The following is a 1,261-nucleotide window of genomic DNA, read 5'->3' on the forward strand; positions in this document are numbered from 1 at the left end:
TGGCTATCAGCTTACCGTGGCAGGGATTAAAGGCGGGGACAAAGAAGCAGAAGTATGACAGAATCAGCGAGAAGAAAGTATCAACTCCAATAGAGGTTACAACTACTCGACAATCCTATATGATTTTTTTACTTTGGCGTTTGTTGGTATGTAGGTGTTAACGGAATGTTTTGATGTAGGTGTTGTGCAAAAACCAACCGTCTGAATTTGTATCATACTTCCAATACTGCCGATCTTTACGCTTTGATGACAAACCTGATTACTCTTACCTTAAGAGACTTTTCCGCGACCTGTTCATCCGAGAAGGTTCGCAGTAACATCATTTTTCATAAAAAAAAAAGTTACTGTTTCAAGCCATTCTCGTCTCATTTTTTAAAACTGTATACAACTTACAGGTTATCAATTCGATTATGTATTTGACTGGACAGTCCTAAAGTATCCTCAAATCGGAACCAGCGCTGGTTCTAGTTCACGAACAAGGGTGATTATTGAAAATCGCTTACTTATGTTTTTTACTCTCTTGGCTTTTGTGTTTCTGTGTGCTTAACGTAAAGGTATATCTTTCGGTTTTTTCAGCATCATACAACAGCGAAACCAGGATTCAACGCAGATCCCATTGGAAGACAAGAGAGGATCGCAGGTAAAAATTCTTCTCCTCCTGCTTCTGTTGGAAATTTTAGAACCATACACATTCACTCCTCACACTAAACTTATTTTGTTTACCAATTGTGTCTGAAAAGAACCCCGTTATAAAACTCCGGGTGCAGTGGAGGCATTCTCCCGAAGACACCCGACTGCAACTTCTTCGCCACGTGATCGTTCCAGATCAAGAAATTCTGATGATGGACCTTTCGCTAAGCAGACAGTAAAAATTCTTACTTTACCAACGCATTCATTGATCTGAACCACTAATTATTATACAGAATGACTCAAATGTAATTCTTTTTTAAGCAGCAAGGAGACTCTGAAAGACCAAACAGTTCGTCAAGATACAGAACATCTTCTTCTAGGAAAGCCGTTGCTGCCTCAAGCTCCAGGCCAAGTTCTGCAGGTGGACCAAGCGAAAGCCGAGTTTCAAGTCGTCTGGTATCATCAAGCGGCGGTGGTGGTAGTGGCAGTGGTAATGCCCGTCCCTCGACTAGCCAGAGAATGCAAGCTGGATATGAATCCAAGACTTTGTCTTTCTCTCGTGCAACAGCTTCAAGAAACACTCGGGAAGATCAATTGAGAAGCTTCGAGCTTCTCTCTCTTCGGAAATAAA

General features: G+C 41.4%; 1 protein-coding gene across 1 annotated transcript in view; it reads left to right on the forward strand.

Annotated features, from left to right (window-relative positions):
* LOC104763137 (casein kinase 1-like protein 7) overlaps positions 12 to 1,261 on the forward strand; it is a gene marked incomplete at its 5' end in the record, with an annotated part of 3,949 nt that continues 2,699 nt past the window's right edge. Inside the window, 6 exons of the mRNA XM_010486553.1 lie at positions 12 to 95; positions 180 to 306; positions 396 to 481; positions 577 to 640; positions 741 to 865; positions 955 to 1,261. Of these exons, the coding sequence (XP_010484855.1) occupies positions 12 to 95; positions 180 to 306; positions 396 to 481; positions 577 to 640; positions 741 to 865; positions 955 to 1,260 (792 nt within the window). The remainder of the gene's footprint in view (positions 96 to 179; positions 307 to 395; positions 482 to 576; positions 641 to 740; positions 866 to 954) is intronic.

The sequence above is a fragment of the Camelina sativa genome, chromosome 18 (genome assembly GCF_000633955.1).
Source record: "Camelina sativa cultivar DH55 chromosome 18, Cs, whole genome shotgun sequence".
Taxonomy (NCBI): Eukaryota; Viridiplantae; Streptophyta; class Magnoliopsida; order Brassicales; family Brassicaceae; genus Camelina; species Camelina sativa.